At 55.5% G+C, this 14535-nt stretch overlaps 1 protein-coding gene across 4 annotated transcripts in view; it reads left to right on the forward strand.

The window, feature by feature from the left end:
• FOXP4 (forkhead box P4) overlaps positions 1 to 14535 on the forward strand; it is a 33569-nt gene that overhangs the window by 4848 nt on the left and 14186 nt on the right. For all 4 annotated transcript variants that reach the window (XM_029944426.1, XM_029944428.1, XM_029944427.1 and 1 more), the window contains exons 2-3: positions 7982 to 8077; positions 14089 to 14211. In XM_029944426.1, coding sequence (XP_029800286.1) covers positions 7982 to 8077; positions 14089 to 14211 — 219 coding nt within the window. The remainder of the gene's footprint in view (positions 1 to 7981; positions 8078 to 14088; positions 14212 to 14535) is intronic.

Below are 14535 nucleotides of genomic sequence, written 5' to 3' on the forward strand. Positions count from 1 at the left end.
GGAGGAAAACAAGAATGGAAGACATTTTTGTTGCCCTCCCCCATCTGGCTCTCCTCTGCCCAGGCTACTTAGGGGGATGGGGTGGAAAGGGGGACCTTCTAGGGTGAATTAGCATACACACCCCCACCTCACATATAGTCAACAAGGGTCTTTAGTCTTCAGGTCTGGAGCCCATGTCTCTTTGGGACTCATGCCCCAGATTCTACTCTTCCTCTCTGGTCCCACACCTTCTGGACGCTTTGGTAGAATGAGCTCCTCCCCACAAGGTGCTGGGGGCCTGAAGGGCGAGCTGGGACCCCAAAGCCCCAGAGCGGTGACTTAGGAACTTGTCAATGAAGCCCTTGACCCTCTGACAGCTGTAGCATAGCACATGGAAACTACTTTGCACCACTGCCAGGGAATAAATAGAGGGCTGATGAGTGGGGCCCGGTAGGAAGGCAGCCTGTGAGGTTGTACCGGGAGAGGGCCTTCATCCTTTTCTTATACCCTTCCTGGGTTACTAAACCAAAGCCCACCCTGTTTTATGTGTCTGCCTCCGAGTCTCCCAGGAGGGTGCTAGGGCAAGAAGGGTGGAAAAGGCAGAGGAGCGGCCCCGGGCCCAGAGAAAGGGTCCCAGGTCCCTGCTTTGCTGGGACTAGGAGGGAGCCAGCCCACTCTACTGCTAGCCTTCCCTGCTGGCATGGAATTCTGAGACCCCCTCTTTCCTGCCAGCCCCCTTTCAGGCCAGGGTTCTTGTCCTTCCTGATTGGGAAATTGGAGACACGGGAGAATTTGGGGGAGGGGTGGCTGGATGTTTTCTGAGAGTGAAAGATTAAAGCCAGGAAGGCCACATCCGAGGGCCACCCCTTGGCAGGTCAGCTAGTTTTGCACCAGCAGGGAGCCCCTTTATTCTGAGAAGCCCCAGTGGGAGCCCTTGGCACGGGCCTCCCATGCCCCTACATGCCCCACTCTGCGCCCCACACTTGAGCCCCTGTAGAAGCACTAGCGTGAGGGTAGGGTAGTGGCTGGGTGCAGTGGCTCTGAACGCAGACCTGGAAGGATACCCACTTCCAGAGACCCCACAGCTGCTGCAGGTCTGGGAGGCGTCCCAAGGGTTCTATCTAGCATCCCCGCAGAGCAAGGAGGGATGGAGGGAGCCACAGAGGAGCCCCTTCACTGCTTCTGAGCTGTTGGGGTCACTTGTTAATTCTCCTCTCCTGGAGGTGGAAGGCCCGTTCCTGGCGCTGGTGGGGAAGGGGGCCTGAAACCCAGCTGTGTACCCAGCCTCTGAGTCTCCCACCTACGTGGGTCTGCTTGTATCAGTGCGTTGCTGGTTTTCATTTTAATGGTTCTAATTTGAGAATGCGCCGATGTCATTTTTACGAGGTTGGTGTAAAAAAAATTTACAGCCTTTCCAAAAAGCTTTTTTTTTTTTTCTCCAAGGGAAAAAAGTGTAGAATCACTTCGGGGGTTTTATGGTCCCCTCTTCCCCATCCTCCTTGCCCCCCTTCTCTATGTCATTTCATTTTTATGTCTCTGCTGGAGGACAAAGCAGGGCTGGTGGAGAACCTGGACCTCCCTAGGTCAGTACCTTTAGTGGTTGGAGCCACTGACCTCTGACCCTTCTCCCTGGGCCCCTTCCCTCCACTCTCTGGCCTCAGAGGACTTGCATTGCAAGCAGTGGACCAAAAAACATTTCCTGTTTAATTCAAATGAAGTTTTTATTAAGCACCTACTGTTTACGAGGAGTGGGTAATGTATCTACCCTCAGAGATTCTATCACTTCCTACTTAAAATCCTTTAGCAGTTTTTCCTCAAGCATACAATGAAAGAGAAAACTGTTGTCAGGGCTCCTGGGTGTCTCAGTCCATTGAGCATCTGACCCTTGATTTTGGTTCAGGTCATGATCCCAGGGTCGTGGGATCGAGCCCTCATGTAGGGCTCCACACTGAGCGTGGAACCTGCTGGGGATTCTCTCCCTTCCTCCCTCTCTCTCTCTGTCCCTCTCTCTCTCTCTCTCTCTCTCTCTCTCTCTCTCTCTCTCTCTCACACACACACACACACACACACACACACACAACTGTCTTTCTCTAAAATAAAAAAATTTTTAATAAATAAAGACGGGGCGCCTGGGTGGCTCAGTCGGTTGACCGTCCAACTTCAGCTCAAGTCATGATCTCACAGTTCATGGGTTTGAGCCTGGTGTCGGGCTCAGAGTCTGGATCCAGTCTCCCCTCCCCCGCCCCGTACCCCTCCCCTGCTTATACGTTTTCTCTCTCTCTCTCAAAAATAAATACGTAAACATTTAAAAAATTGTTTTAAAAGAGAGAAAGAGGACCATCGTCCCTCTGTGATCCGGTTCCTGCTCACCTCTGGGACTTGCTCCCATGGCACTCAGCACGGCCCCACCGGCCTTCATGGTACATACTGCTCCGTGCTGGGTCCCACATCAGGGCTCCTGCACCAGCTCCTTTGTCCACCTCGAAGACGGTGCCCTGAAAGAGTTCCCTCCTCATCCCTACAGAGGCCTTCCCTGGCCCCAGGACCTAAGTAGCCAGCCAGCCATCCTCTGTGTGATGCTGGCCCCCCTCTCTTTACCCGCTTGTCTTTGCTTTAGTGTATGTTTCATCCCATTAGAATGTAAATCCCTGTTAAAGGAAATACCTCATGTCCCCAGTGTCTAGGACAGTGCGAGTGCCCCATGGGGCTTCACAAATACTTGCTGAATTATTGGTAAGTGAATAGTCATACTGTGGCCATGCATGGGGACAGGTGATGGGCCTTCCTGGAGCTCTTTTTAGGTTTGGGATAGGCTAACCCTCTCCCAAACCTCCTCATGCCCCTTCCCCTAAATCTAGCCATCCTCAGTCACAATTAACTATCAAGATAATTTCTATCTCGATTTTGCCAAAATTAGCTATACGCAGACAAAAGAAGTTTGGATTTTATTTTGGCTGCCCCTCACCATAATCCAAATGAACCCAGAATTTACCAGAAGGTCCTCCATCTTGCCTGGCCACTCCTGGCTCCTCTTCCCTGCACTGAGCCCATTCAGGTTCTGCTTCTGCTCCGGTGTGACTTCGGCTACGTCACTGCCCCTCTCTGTATCTCCATTTCCACCTCTGTGAAGTGAACCACAGCTATGCTTTCCAAACCATTTAGCTTAAGATCTACCGTAAGAGATACATTTTACATGGAGCCCTAGCGCACACGCAGCTTCACGAAACAGTACTTTAAACTCTGATGCTTTCTTATGTGCGAGCAGATGCACCCTTAGTTTTTGGACCCACTAAATTGATATTATGACCCACCATTAGCTCATGACCAGCAATTTAGAAAACACGAAACCAGATTGCTCTAACACTTCAGCCTACCAGGTCTGGGTGATTCTGCGGCTCCATTCTCAAAGTTCAGCCCTTCAAACTTGTCTGGAGCACCACATCCCCACCCTCCTAGTCCTCAGCCTGGGGAAGGGGCCAGAGAACGGCCCTGCACCTGGCTCCCATCGAGAGGATGTCTGTCCCTCTCCCCTGAATTCCCAGAGACAGAAATGAGGGTGTGGTCTCATCCTGCAGAGCAGAACAGAGAGACCCTGCTGTTCAGAGACTTATTTTTCTTTTCATAGAGGCCCCCTGCGGCCCTCAGCGCTCTGGCTTCATTCCCCTCCGTCCTAGCCGCCCTCCCTGGATGCCATCCGTTATAAGCCATTTGTTCCTAATTGTGGAGATCCTGCTAATGACTTCTGAATGGGCGGTGTGGGGAGGAGAGTTCGCCTTCGTTAGCAAGACAGTTCTTAGGCTTGAGGGGGGAGGGGGTGAGTGTTGTCTGGAGGAGGGTCAGGTTAACAAGTCCTGCTGGGTGGCACTGGACAAATGACCAGGAACTGCCTGGAAAGGTGGCAGATTAATAGTAACGACAAAAGTTGATGTCCATTCAGGGCCCGCTGGGCTCCAGGCACTGTGCTAAGTACTACATGCTTCACAACAACCCCGGGGACTAAGGACAGGGTTATTCCTACTTTGCAGAGGAAGAAGCTGAGGCTCAGGGAGGTGAAGTGACTTACCCAAGGTCGCTCAGTGTATGGTGGAGCCAGGATTTCCATCTAGAGGTCTGATCAGCGTCCGCGAACTGAATGGGCCTGCACTGCCTCCTTTTAAGGAAAACTATACCTTATCCCCCAAACCACAGAACTGAAGATCAAGTTTTAAGTCCAAAGGGTGGAGAGAGGGGATTTAAGAAGCCAGATGACTCCCAGTTTTCTATTCTGCCCCTGAGCCCCCTCTCCCTTTCCCTCTCCCTCCTTCCCTCCCTCCTAGGTTTTCCATCATGGCTTCTCCTTGGCATGGGATTTAGATGCCTTTTCCCAGCCAAGGCTGTATTTGAATATCTCTGGCCCTTAGGGAAGGGATATTGAGCCCAGCTTTCTGAAGATTCCTGTCTTGGTCTTGTCTATTGGCCTGAACCAGTTTTACCTCCTCTTCATACGTAGTACACAGGCACAGGGGGAAGAGATTCACAGGCCCTGAGGGACCATGCACAAGATCACAAAGGCCCTCCAGTGGGTGAAGGGGGGGGCTGGGCCCTCAGAGGTGTCCAGAACTCCATTTCCTGGCCATGGGACCTTGGGTCTCAGTTTCCTTGTCTAACTCTGTCCACCTGCCCTGCCAACCCTGTTCAGCCTAGACCAAAGTGAATTTAGCATGTGTGTCTGCTGCTGGGGAGGGGGCTCACAGGTACATTTCACAACATCTGTGTTTTCAAGGGGGCTATGATGTCGGCATCATCGGAGAAGGTAGGGCTGGATCTGTCCGGGGCTGGGGGCCATCACTGCCCGTGGACGGCTCTCAGCAGTAGGCAGTTTGGTGATGTCATCAGGCCTCAGGGTCAGCAGCCAGTGTAGAGGATGCCTAGTGTGTTCGAGTGGAGGCTGGGACTCAGGTGGGGCTTCAGAAAGTCTCAAACCTACCTAATCCCTTGGGTGGCCACCCTGGAGGAGGGAATCCTGGGACAGAAGGGCCCCCTAGCCTCCAGAGCGCTCTCCCCAGCTGGGGGTCCGGATGTGTGGACAGTGGTGGGGAGTGGGGAATGGAGGACACAGCAGTCAGGGCCTTGTCCAGGACATCTGGGGAGGGAGCTTGGGGCCCAAGTCCAGGGTCTGCTGTCACCCTTGATCCTGGGTACGTACAGCGTGATTTTGGGGTGGTACCACATCACTCTAAATTCGGTCTAAATTGCTCTGTAAGCAAACTACAGGAAATGACCTTGTGTACCATCATCTCCCTGTCTCCTCTGAGCACAGGACTGGTGCATGGTGGGTGGCCATGAGTATAAGAAACTGAATGAATGAATGAATGAAGTGCTAGCAGGCACTCTGACCCTAATGACCTGAGGGGCCCTGTGGGCCCCTCCAGCCTTACCTGCTGCCAGCCCAGGAATGGTTTCAAGGTCCCTGGACTGGCTGGGCCATTTCACTCCTCTGTGTGGTGGGGTCGCTGTGCCAGCCTCCTGGTCTGCCTGAGGAACCCGCCCTTCGAGACTTGAGGCAGGGCAGCCACTGCCACTGCCTTCTCTGGGCTGTGGTGCCCTGTACTCACCTTTGCTCAGGCTCTGAGGGGTGGCCATTGTCACAGCCCCACAGCCATGAGTCCTGGGGCAGGCCCGCTTCTGGCTCTGTGTGTCACAGCCCTTTGCACATAGCAGGCACCCAGTAACGTGAAAGAAGAAGTGAGTGGGGCTGGCCATGGCTGGGCTCCCTGTCCCCTGGGCTATAGGGGAGGCCCAGAGTGGGAGGAGGGCAGGAGGGGGAGTGAAGGGCCTGTCACAGATTGAGACTGTAAGGTCTGTCATTTTTCCCTATAAATCTTGTAATTTCGTGCTCCAGGAGACCACAAAGCAAGAGAGTCAGTGGGGAGTGAATCCAGCTCCCCCCAACTTCCCCTGATATCCCCTCCCGTGCAGCTCCCTTTCCCCACTCTGACGAGCTTCCCCTCCAGGTTGCCTGGGCTGGCCAGCTTCTGCAAGCCTTCCCCTGCTCCTGGCTTGCCCCCTGACTCCTGACCTCCTACCTCTCTAACCCACCTCTACTTCTGGAGGACAAAGAACATTTGTCTGACTCTGTGGACCTGGAGGGTGTCCCTGAGGCAGACAGAGGCTGGGGCTCCTTCCTGATGACCACGTGGCCCCCTCCCTTCCTTCACCCCATTGCCCCTTTTTCAAAGCTCCTCAGAGCCTTTTGACTCAGGAAGGTCAGATTTTGATTTTCTAAAGTAAATCTTAGAGAAGAAAAAGCCTGGGGCAGGGGGAGGGGGTTCTTCTCTAAGAAGTGGGGGGAGGGGCTGAGGAGGACGTCTGAACCCCAGGTGTGCTGGGGCCCATGTGCCCAGAGATATACAAGAGAGTATTTGGAGACCATGCTAAGGGGAGCCAGGTTTAAGCCTGGGGGTGGCTGGGCTGTTCAGGGGCAGTAAAGAAGGGGCCGTGAAGGATATGTGTGGACAGGCGGGGGGCCCCCGTGAGCGTCTGCTGGGTGCTGAGTGTGTATGCGTGCATCCATATTGCACTGCCCAAGGTTGGCCTCGATGGCGGTGGGGTCAGAGAGCAGAAGTCCACGTGAGAAACAAGTGTGTGTGTGGACAGAGGTGAGGGAGCTGCAGTGAGCATGCTTCGTTGCACTGGGCAGGAGGCCGAGCCAGGCAGGGACTGGCCTGAGGAGCCAAGGGGGAGAGCCCAGGAGCAGAACCGAGACTCCCGAGAAGGGACGGGAGCGAACTCTTTGCAATGCCACTTTGGTGCCCTGGTGTTTCAGAGATGGGCAGTGTCCCATTTTCAGTTTCGCAGAAGAGACTGAAGCACAGGGAGAGAGTAATTTGCCCAAGGTCATGCTTCTGGGAAGCAGCACAGGGGGGTTCAAACCCAGGGCTCTCTGATGTCAGAACACTATCAGAGGCCTGGACACAAGTGCCTGGGGTGTCCCAGGAGATCTTCGTGGAATGTGGGGAAGACCTGTGTTATGCTCCTGGAATGTGGATTCAGGACAGGTCTCCACATCCCCTGCCTCTGAACACCCCCCCCCCCCCCGAGTGACCCAGAGTTGGTTGATGGAGGGGCTGGCTGTCCTTATGGATGGAAAACTTCCTGGACCTGCCTCCCTCACCCCTGCCAACTCCACACCCTGCTGGCCCATAGTCCTGTCCAAGCCTCCAGGGCCTCTGAGCCGGGACAGCCACAGTGAGGTCGAAGCTACTCCCTGGTAGTTCAGACACTCCCTTGAGGATCTGACCAAATTCCCCCATACCATGAGGGCCTGTCTCCAGATCCCTGGACTCAGAGAGCCTCACAGTGCTCAGACCCTGAGATCCCACCCTCATCCCCTCAACTCTGTGCAGTAACTCCAAGGAAATGCTCCTCCTACAGCATCCAGACCCGGCCACCCAGCGGAGGCTTCCTGGGCTCAGAGCCTCCCTCTGACACCTGGCAGTGTGCTCCTGGGCAAGTTACCTTTCCTCCCGGAGACTCCATTTCCTCCGCTGTAGAATGGAGCTGATAATCCCTGGCTAACAGCCTCACAGGCAGGATTCCATGAGATCTTTCTTGTGTCTAAAGGGCCTGACACGCAGTAGACGTGCAGCGTGCAGCGATTAGTACCTGCTGTTAGTACCTGGAGTCTGTCCGCTGCGCTTTCCCCTGGGGTCCTTTCGTGGCCACTGTCCCTTCCATTTGCTGATTCCCGATAAAAGCTCTCCAGTCCCAGAGTAAGGACCTAAAGGCCTGGCCCTCTGGGCACTCAGGGATTCCTACCTTGAGCTTTACCTCCAAGCCTCAGTGGACCCTGGGACCTGTTCTCTCCCCCAGGACCTCCCACCTTAGCCTGACTTCTCCCCTTTGCTGCCACCAACTCTCCCTGAATCCTGGGTCCTGCACTGACCCCGGAGCACCCACTCTGGGCCCTTTAGGCCCTTGTGGGAGCAGATGAACCTTGCACTGACAGGCCCCTATCTTGCAGGCCCTCCAGGTGGCCCGGCAGTTCCTGCTGCAGCAGGCTTCCAGCCTGAGCTCCCCCGGCAGCAATGACAGCAAGCAGTCGGCCTCTGCGGTGCAGGTAAGGAGGAGGAGGAGAAGGAGGGTGTGGGCTGGGGCCAGGTCAGGAGGGGGGCACTGGGTCCCAGGGGGAGGAGGGGGAGGGCCAGTGGGCAGATTGCTCTTGCCAGCCCCCACTGCCACAGAGGGGGCTGCTTTCCAGAAGCAAATGCAGCCAGTGCAGCGTGGGGTGGAAGAACTTCTCTGTCCCTTGTCCCCACCTGATCACCCAGGCCTTCCTCTGCTCAGCCTCTTTGTGTCTGTGGCTCAGAGTTTGTGTCTGCACTCAGCCCTCTCTGCTGCTTCCCTTCCCTGGCTCTGCCCTCTGGGTCCCCATGTCTTCTCAGCTTTCTGCTTTTCCTGTCCTTGTGGGTCACTCAGCCTGTCCCTCTCTCCTCAGCTCTTTCTTAGATGCTGACGTCCCCATGTGCCCCCCCATCTCTCACCCACCACCTCTCTCTCCCCTAGTTTCCTGTCTCTTGGTGTCTCTCTGTCTCTTTTGTTTTCCTTTGCACAATCTGCCCTTTTTTCCCCCCTCTCCCTTCCCCCAGCTTGCCGGCCCATCTGGCTGGCTGGGGGAGGGGAGATCTGTGGGAGGTGGGAGGCTGGGGGGGAGGGAAGCTGGGCCTTCTGTTTACCTTTTGTGTCACAAAGAACTTGGGAGAATTGCGGTTGGAGTCGGGTGGGTCACGATTCGGGCAGCCAGCTCCCCTCCCCCGGCCCTGCAGCCTTGTTTCCCTGCTCCCCCACCCCTCCCCACAGCAGCAGGGGAGGCTTGGAATTGGGGAGAGGATTAAGCAGGGCTTTGAAAGGAAGTTTATCCAGGGGAGGAAGGGTGAGTCTGATCCTGAGGAGAAGCTCTGGGGTTTGGGGAGGGGGCTGCTAAGGAAGGAGGGAAGTGAGGAGGTAAGCAGGGATGGGGTACAGGGTGCCTGGAGGACCCAGGACAAGGCTTTGTTGGGGTTGGGGGGGATGGGTGGGTGTGGGGGAAGATCCTGGTGCTCTGAGGAGTATCTGAGCTTTATGTCAAACAAGCTTAGGTTCTGGAAAACGCTTTGAAGAAGTTCAAGGTGACCGACAAATGTGGGACCTGAGCAGTGGCCCTCTTTTAATGAGACAGCTCTCAAGGGGGAGGAGTTGGGTCTGGATGGGCTGCCCTCTGGGTGGAGAGGCAAGAGCAAAACCTGGAAGATCAGTAAAGGGCAGAGGAGAAAGTTCTCACACTGGAATGATGTAGAAGGTTCTCATGCTCATGTGGTATCCGGATGGGGTTTCTTTGAGTAAGGGATCCCCTGAGCCCCCACACATTCCCTGGGTCTGAAGTGGTCTTCTGGTTACTGCTCTGGGTTGTCCTGACCCTGGGCCCCGCCTCCCACCTCCTTCTAAGGACAGACAGGGGTGGGCTGGGGCGCAGGAATGTTCCCCCAGCCAGAGGAGGCTTGCTGACCCAAAGGCAAGAGGGAAGGAGCTAGCTGGTAGCTGGAGGGACTGAGGTCAAGCATTAAGAGGGGAACAGAGACCATGGAACCTTCCTGAGGAGAGCCCCCTCCCCAAATAAGAGCAACCCTGGGTGGCTTAATGTAAGAGGTGGACGTTTTGGTCAGAGGGACAGACCAAATGATCCTTTTCTCAGGCTTCCTCCCTCCATGTCCCCTCCTCCTCCTCCTCCTAATCACCTACTGAGTCATCCATTCACCGAATACTTACTCAGTGCTGAGGAAACTAACAACTTTTACAGAGTGCTTACCATGGGGGCAGACACTACATGCTCTCTTGCTTTCGAGTGTCCTCAGTCTCCCTCTATCCTCACAATCCTGTGGGGGCTGTAGATGCTATTATTATTAGCCTTATCTTGCAGATGAGGAAACCTTGGCCCAGATAGGTTAAGTAACATGTCCAAAGTCACACACCTAATAAGGGATGGAGCCAGGATTTGACCCCAAACAACTAGCTCCAGAATCTAAATTTAAAAACCAACATTGTGTGTGCTTTGCACAGTAGTGAACACCAGATTCTCTGGGCTCAGGGAGATGGGGTGCCTGGGGCCATGTCTGTGCTTCCCCAGAAGCCTGGAGCTCTGACTGTTGGTCCTGCTTCTCCTCCAACCCTAGTTACCTCCCTTGCCTCTTTCTCTACCCTTAGGTTCATCGTCTCTAAGGAGGTGAAGCTTCTGGCCCTGATGGGTCTCAGGGCCTAGAAATAGCTTTTCTGTGAGTGATGTGCTAAACGAAGGGAGATAGATGCAGCCCTTTTCCAGTGGCCCCCACATGACAGTGCTCTGTCCCCCATCTCGAGACAGGATTGGCTGTCCACTTACCTCCCCGCCATGTTCACGACCCTTCTCCAATAGCCAGCTTCAGAAGGTTCTAGAACCATAGGAGTCTCTAGCTCTAGGCTAGAGATGGCCTGGTTTGTGCCCTGGCCTGGGTCCAGGCAGGGAGGGGTCAGTTATAGAAGGCAGCAAAGGTAGCTGGGAGTTTTGGGAGGCGGAGGGGATGGTAGGCTAGGGGCAGGCCCCTTTGGTCTGCCCATCTTCTCAGCATCCCCTCCCCCAACCCCAAGGCTGACCCTTCTGGAATTTCTGGAGGTTCATCTTGCTGCCCCACCAATTCTTTCTTGCTGCAGCTCCAACCCAGAACTAGCCTGTGGACTTCCTGCTGGTCATTTGCAAGAGAGTTTAACCTAAAACCAAGCTCTGGCCTGTCTGGCCTGGTCCTACACTGAGCCAAGAACCTTAGACCCCACTAAAGAGGGTGAATCTAGGTCCTTGATTCTGGCACCAAATTGCATCCATGGGGTTCACAGCCTCCCAAACCCTCAGGCCCCAGAGAAGCTACCTCTATCTCAGGCACCCCAGCCCAGCACGCTGTAGTCGTGGTGGGTAGGGGGCTCAGGGGCCTGGGCAGGGTCCCTGAGGGAGGGGCTGGAGGCAGCTGTCGGCGTTTCGCCCAGGGCTCACACTGCCAGGGCTTTAGTAAGCATTTAGCTGTCCTGGCCACTCTCCAGGTAGTGACTCACGGGCCTTGCTGAGCTGACAAGCTGACAGTGCCTATCCTGACACATCCTAGCCTGGTTAGGGGTCAGCGGGGACACCAGGGGAGCTCCATCGCAGTCCTCAGAATCCTAAGGGGCCTGGGGGGTTGGGTGGACCGGGTCAGGCAGCTCAGGAGCTCAGCGTGCAGCAGCCACTTCACTGACCTTTCTTGACCCCTCAGCCCCACTGGACAAGTACACACAAGGTTATCCATCCACATCTCTGCAGCCACCGCTCTGGCCAGCTGTTGGCCCAATTGGCAGGAATGGCAAAGGCCAGGGAGGCCTTCCAAGGTCATCTCTTCCATTCCCCTGCATCCAAGTAGGAAAGCCCCAAGGAAGGAAATCCACATCCTTTCTTGCATGCCACTCACCGTGACTCACAGCCTTAGTGGCTGGAAAGATCCCCGGTGTCTGGTCTGTGTCCCTGCCTGGACCACGTCCATCCCTCATTGAGTCTTCCCTGGGAACGACAGGCCCCAGACTCTGGTCCTCGGGGACCCTTGCCATACAGTACCCCTCTGGGGCCCCTGGCAGGCTTAAGGGACGGTCATGGAGAAGAGAAGCGAGTAGAGGAAAAGCCCAAATGTTTTTAAAAGTAGTTTTCTCTACATTCATATGGAATTTGATGGCCTACAAATCACTTTCACTTCCCCCTTCTCACATTGTGCCTTTGAGGACAGGGCAGGTGATTTAACTCCTCTAGGCCTTGGTTTCTTCATCTATAAAATAGTATGAGGATTAGGCCCTCCTCCCTGGGGGTGCTGTGAAGATTTATGAGATAATACACACAAAGGAGCCAGCTTCCGAAGTTTCTAGAACTTACGGTTTGGGTGCCTAAAGGCATGTAATGAGCAATTGGAGGTCTGGGAGGAGACGGTGAGATGGGGTGATTTCAAAGGATGGTCAAGTGTCAGGCACAGGAACTTAGGTCACCTGCCCCAGAAATCCAGAACTGAGCTCAATTCCACCATGGTGGGCACCCCTATGGGAAGAGGGGACAAAAGGACAGCTGAGTCACCTCCCAGCTTTGAGGACACCTGGCAAGGGGTGTGGGTCTGTGCCATTATCTGCCTCTTCAGCCCCAGCCCCTTCTAGAGTGAGGACCAGAAAACCCCTACCGCCTGGCTTTCTAGAGTCGCCTCCAGATACAGTTGTAAAAAGGGAGGTCTGCCTTTGGGTCTCCAGCCTCATCGACCCCTCAACTCTCTGGATACGTTCAGTTTCCACACCCTCTTCCACAACTTCCTCAAGACCTCCTCTGGGGTAGGGAAGGCAGTGTGGCATGTGGAGACACCAGGAGCTGTGGAGTGCACTGACCTGGGCGTGAATCCCCCACCCTGCCATTTAAGGATCCTGGTTAGAGGCCCTTGGGAGCCTTCATTCACACAGAGCCTCACAGCTAAAGAGCTAGGGTGAGCCCCTCCCCGGGCTGTTGGCACAGAGATGGCTGGGATGAAGGAGAAGAGCCCAGGGGCGGCGGGGGGGGGGGGGGGGGGGGGGGGGGCTGGAATTGGGGCCACTGGGACTTCCCCCATGTCCATGGATCCACCACGCTTCCCCTGCTGCTCCTCTGCCAGGGGATTCCCTAATTGGTGGCTTGAGGCTGAGTCCTGCCCCTGCCAGGGATCTGCAAAGGAACCAACTCTTCTCCCCCGCCCCACACTTGAGGCTAGGGGGAGGTGACAGGGCCACAAGTCCCCTGAGGACATAACCTGTCATGTCCTGCCCAGGACAAGTCCCTGCAGGATACTCCTCCCCGACGGGGCTGCCCTAACCCCACCCTCCCCACCCATAGGCTGGCAGGGGCCTCTGATCTGCTGGGAAAGGTATTTCAGCTCAGGGGTGCAAACACTCAGTGGGTGCCTGCTGTGTGGGGGAAAGTGGGGGTTGGGGAGTACTTCTAGGGCTTGGCAGTGTGAGGGGAGATTAGACAAGCTGGGCTCAGAGTGGTGGGGTTGGCAGAGAGCCCCATCAGGGCACCTGTCCTGCCAAAACAGCAGGACAAGACACCGTTGCAATTTGGGCGCCCCTGGCGAGATGACTGCCTAAGCCTGGGGATTTCAGGGAGGTGGGGCTGGGAAAAGAAGGATGTTACTGCTTTTCCAGTAACTGCTTGCTGGTGGCTAGGTCCCCAAGCCCCCCACAGAGGCCTAGCCCAGGGCAGGGGATAGAAGGCGGCTCCACTTTGAGAATCCTGCGCATTCCTGCTAGGAGGAGTCATCTCTTGTTGTCCAATCCCTATTTCACATTTGAGGAAACTGATGCCCCAGAGATGGGAAGTGACTGGCCTGCAGGTCACACAGCAAATTCATTCCAGGGCTAGGAGTAGCAGCAGTAGTGCCTCCTAACTCCCTTCCTGGTGTTCATTCCACCCCACTTTGGCTTAATGACACCCATCTGCACCAAGAATGGCCCTCCCTGGGCTTCAGCTCTGGGCTTCTGTGTGTGACATCTAGACAGGTGTGCAAGAGTGTGTGACGTGCATGTGATCAGAGCCAGAGGCCCCATGCCATGCAGGCCACTTTCTGAGTCCCTCCCCCACTGCGGACTGCCCTCCTGGCCAGGCCCACCTTGTAGACAGTGTTGTCAGATTAGACTGAGCAAAACCTGGGAATGGCTCAGTGTGGCCTGTCCCCAGGGGGAGAAGCACTGTAACGCGTGGGTGTGTGTTCTCCTGACCGCCAACACTAGGGTCTACTCTTCCTTCTCTGGAGACGGCACATCCTGCAATAATAGCCAGCCCTTTGGAGTGCCTGCCGTGTGCCAGGTCTGTCCTAAGCATCACCTCGTTAATCCTCATGATAGCCATGAGGAGTAGGCACTGTCACTGCTTCCTGGTTCAGTGACCAGAGAACAGGGAGCTAAGTCACGTGCTGCAAGACACAAGCTGGCAGGTGGCGGAGCCAGAATTCGAACCCAGGCCATCTCACTCAGGTCCATGCCACCATACTGTGGGTGAGATGGAGGTGAGCAGGCTAATGGGGCCAAATCCCACAGGTGCCCGTGTCGGTGGCCATGATGTCGCCGCAGATGCTTACCCCCCAACAGATGCAGCAGATCCTGTCACCCCCACAGCTGCAGGCCTTGCTCCAGCAGCAGCAAGCCCTCATGCTCCAGCAGGTGAGTCTGGCCCCAGGGCAGCTGAGAAGTCCAGGAGGGGAAGGTGGGGCAGGACAGGCGCACAGACTTCCCATCTCTCACTCTGTTTACTGCCAACATCACTGCAGCCAAAGCAGTGGTGAAACCAGAGAGACTGCTTGGGCTGGACTGATCTGCATTACCCCTGGGCAGCCGGGGAGAGGTCAGATGTCAGGCCTCTCCCACCTCAGCGCCCCCAGACTCCTCCTTGGGCCAGCCCCACCTCTGTACCCATAACCCCAGGGAAGGGCGGAGTACTGGAACATCCTGGCACCTTGTGGTGACCTGTTCAGTAGAGCCACCAAG

This window comes from Suricata suricatta, chromosome 7 (assembly GCF_006229205.1).
Source record: "Suricata suricatta isolate VVHF042 chromosome 7, meerkat_22Aug2017_6uvM2_HiC, whole genome shotgun sequence".
NCBI classification, from domain to species: domain Eukaryota; kingdom Metazoa; phylum Chordata; class Mammalia; order Carnivora; family Herpestidae; genus Suricata; species Suricata suricatta.